Source organism: Hipposideros armiger, unplaced genomic scaffold (assembly GCF_001890085.2).
Source record: "Hipposideros armiger isolate ML-2016 unplaced genomic scaffold, ASM189008v1 scaffold_466, whole genome shotgun sequence".
NCBI classification, from domain to species: Eukaryota; Metazoa; Chordata; class Mammalia; order Chiroptera; family Hipposideridae; genus Hipposideros; species Hipposideros armiger.
Window position 1 is genome coordinate 222477 of NW_017731816.1, and position 3662 is coordinate 226138.

Genomic DNA, 3662 nt, shown 5'->3' on the forward strand with positions numbered 1-3662 from the left:
AGTTCTTAACCATTGCGCCACTCGGCCGGCCCACCATGGTCTCTTCTTGGGCAGGAATATGTAGTTGAGGAGCTTGGAAATTGTCCCAGAAGATAGGAGTATCTAGAAGATACTTTATCTAAAGGTGGGACACACAGATGAGGGGAGTGGCCTATATCATTGTTTTCCCTAAAGGGCAGGGATGTGTAGAAAAGAGGAACTAGTAGAACATCCATTGTCCCAGTAGGATTAAGACGGGGTGTGAGTATACCTCAGTGTCCACTTGAGTTAGGGTGGGCATACAGGTAAGGGGGAGTGGCCTGTAGAATGGGTGGGCTCTTAAAGGGTGGAAATGTGTAGATAAGAGACCTTAAATGGCAGTTGTCTTAAGAGTGAGACACTGCTAGGGGGCGTGTCCCTTGAGGGCAGGGCTTAAAAGCTATAGCACTCCTCCCAGGCAGGGGCTAGGATATGTAGATAAGGGAACCAGAATGGCAAATACTGTCCTAGTAGGCAGTGAGACAGACGGGGTGGGGGTGGGGGTGGGGTGTCTGAGGGCGGGGCATGCAGATAAGGGGGTGACCTGTGGTCCTGAGAAGCTGGAAATGTGTTGCTTGAATAGCTGCCATTGTCCCAGTAGGGGGTGAGATACCGGTAGGAATGCATGGTTTGGTCCCCACTGGTCACCACGGGTGGGACATACAAGTGAAGAGGAATGGTTCAGAGTGGAGCTAACCCCCCACTGATCCCGCCCCCTCCTGCAGGATGATCCCCTCCACCAGCCAGACCTTCCTCGTGAATGATCTGGCGGCGGGCCGCGCCTACGACCTGTGCGTGCTGGCCGTCTACGACGACGGAGCCACGGCGCTGCCAGCCACGCGAGTGGTGGGCTGCGTGCAGTTTACCACGGCTGGGGATCCGGCGCCCTGCCGCCCGCTGAGGGCTCATTTTTTGGGTGGCACCATGATCATCGCCATCGGGGGCGTCATTGTCGCCTCGGTCCTCGTTTTCATCGTTCTGCTCATGATCCGCTACAAGGTCTACGGTGACGGAGATGGCCGCCGCGTCAAAGGCACCTCCAGGTCGCCCCCGCGGGTCAGCCACGTGTGTTCGCAGACCAACGGAGCAGGCGCCCCGCAGGCCCCACCCGCGGCGGCCCAAGACCGCTATGAGGCGCTGCGTGAGGTGGTATCTCCTGGTGCTGCGGCGGTGGCCGTCGAAGCGAAGGCCACGGCAGTCGATACGGCTTCTGCGGAGTCGGAGGCTGTCCTTGGACGCTCCCTGGGCGGCTCGGCCACCTCGCTGTGTCTGTTGCCGTCCGAGGAAACCTGTGGAGAGGAATCCCGGGCCGCGGCGGGCCCTCGAAGGAGCCGTTCTGGGGCCCTGGGGCCGCCAGCTTCGGCGCCCCCAACTCTAGCTCTGGTTCCTGGGGGGGCCCCGGCCCGGCCGAGGCCGCAACAGCGCTATTCGTTCGATGGGGATTACGGGGCGCTCTTCCAGAGCCACAGTTACCCGCGCCGCGCCCGGCGGACAAAGCGCCACCGGTCCACGCCGCACCTGGACGGGGCCGGAGGGGGCGCGGCCGGGGACGACGGAGACCTGGGGCTGGGCTCCGCCAGGGCGCGTCTGGCCTTTACCAGCACCGAGTGGATGCTGGAGAGTACCGTGTGAGCGGCGGGCGGGTGCCGAGACGGCTGGGTGCCACGGACAAATGCCCAGCAGCCCGGACGCTGGGGCAGGACTCGGGGGGAGAAAGCACAGCACCTAGACGTCGGACTGGAGGGGAGACGTGCCCTCCTCTTCACTGGAGGGGGCGGGGCACCCTCAGGCCGAGGCTCGAGGCCACGCCCCGGCGCCCTGGGGGGTGAGAGGGCGGGCCACCGAGCTCTCCTCCCCAACGGACTTCCTAGCTCTTCTCCTGCTCCTCCCCCCGCGCGCTCGCGGACCTCGCTGGAGCCGGTGCCTTACACAGCGAAGCGCGGGGAGGGGCAGGGCCCCCCCGACACTGCAGCACTGAGACACGAGCCCCCTCCCCCCGCCCGGGACCCGGGGCAGGGGCGAGGGGCCCATTTCTTGTATCTGGCTGGACTAGATCCTATTCTGTCCCGCGGCGGCTTTCAAAGCCCCACCCCTCCACCCCATTCACCTCCCTAGTCCCGTCAGGTCTGGCTTGGGGTACCCCCCTTCTGTTCCCCTTGTTTGTCTCTGACCCGCTCTCTGTCTTCTGTCTTACGTCTTTGTCTTTCCCTATTTGTCTGTCCCGCCGTCTCTTCGCCCCTTGACCTCCCATATTATGTCCAGTCTCCCTTTCTCTCTGGATTACCTCTCCCCAGTACACATTCTCCGGGGCAGGTCCCACTGGAAGGACCAGACTCCCCTATTCCTTCCTATTTCCTCAAATAAATCCCCACATGAACAAAATCCAAAACCAAGTCCTTCTCCCTACTGGAGCCGGGACCCTCCGCCGCAGCAGAATTAAACTTTTTTCTGTGTCTGAGGCCGCTCTGCTGACCTCTGTGTGTGTCCTTGTGTCTTGGAGGGAGGGGAGGAGAGAGATGACCTAAATTACAGCATAAAGACTAAGTGAGACAAGGAAGGATGGCTAACGGGGAGCAGGGAGGCTTGCAAACAATTTCCTATCCTCTGGGAGACTTAGAGGTGGGAAATAATAACAATAAAATGATAATAGCCAACATTTAAGTGAGTGCTTACTATGTGTCAAGCACTTAAGTTATTTAATCCTCACAATAAGTCTAGGACACAGTACTGTTATCCCATTTTGCAGATGAGGAAATTGATGCCCAGGAACGTTAAGTAACTTGCCCAAGGTCACATAGCCAGAAGGTGGCAAAATTGGGATTTAAAAAGGCAGACAGCCTGACTTGAGTCTGTACTCAACCATAGAACTATACTGCTGAGTAATTGGTCAATTTTCATTTCCACACACAGGCATTGTACTAACCAAGCTCATCTCTCTGAGGTTGGACAACTAACTGTCCAAGGAAGAGATCTTTGGTCCCATTTTACAGATAGGTATCTGAAGGAGGGAGAAGTGAAGTTACTTGCCCGAAGACCCCCAATAAAGAAATGCTGGAGCTGGCAGTTTGATCTCAGTATCTATCTTCCTTATCACTATGCTATGTTGCCTCTTGTGTCTGTAGGCTAGGTAATGGCTCCAATGACCTTAGTTAGCTGAGCATGGGTATCCAAAGCCAGCCTGGTGAGGGAGGAGAGGAGGGAAAGAGCTCATTGGTAACTGGAATCTGAGGGATCTGAGGTGGAGAAGGGAGTCTGCTGGGGGCACAGGATGGTGTGGGGAGGGGAGTTTCTCAGGTGGGGAAGGGAAGTTGGTTTGGGGGACACCCCAGCCCTTGATAGGGGCCCTACGTGAAAACTTCCTGATCCTGGGGAAAAAGGCAAAAGGCTTAATGCCAGCCAGCGGCCCCCTGAGGCCTGGGGAGGAGGAAAGACTGAAATAGAAACAGAGCAGGAGGGAGGAGAATGGATCTGGGCAGACGGTGGGAGGCAGCAAGGACAGGTACCAGAGAATCACAGGCCAGGAGGCTCTCTCACCCAGTGACCCAGTCACACCTAATTCAGTCATCACGACTCCTGGGTACTGAGGGCTTCCCATACGCCAGGCACTGCTCACAAACCCTCCCTGATGCAAGAATAAAGAGCAT

General features: G+C 57.8%; 1 protein-coding gene across 2 annotated transcripts in view; it reads left to right on the forward strand.

Annotated features, from left to right (window-relative positions):
- The window catches only part of LRFN1 (leucine rich repeat and fibronectin type III domain containing 1), a 13194-nt gene extending 10515 nt beyond the window's left edge, over positions 1 to 2679 (forward strand). For both annotated transcript variants that reach the window (XM_019666323.1, XM_019666324.1), the window contains one exon: positions 744 to 2679. In XM_019666323.1, the coding sequence (XP_019521868.1) occupies positions 744 to 1650 (907 nt within the window). In that variant the 3' untranslated portion in view covers positions 1651 to 2679. The remainder of the gene's footprint in view (positions 1 to 743) is intronic.
- The last annotated feature ends 983 nt before the right edge of the window (positions 2680 to 3662 follow it).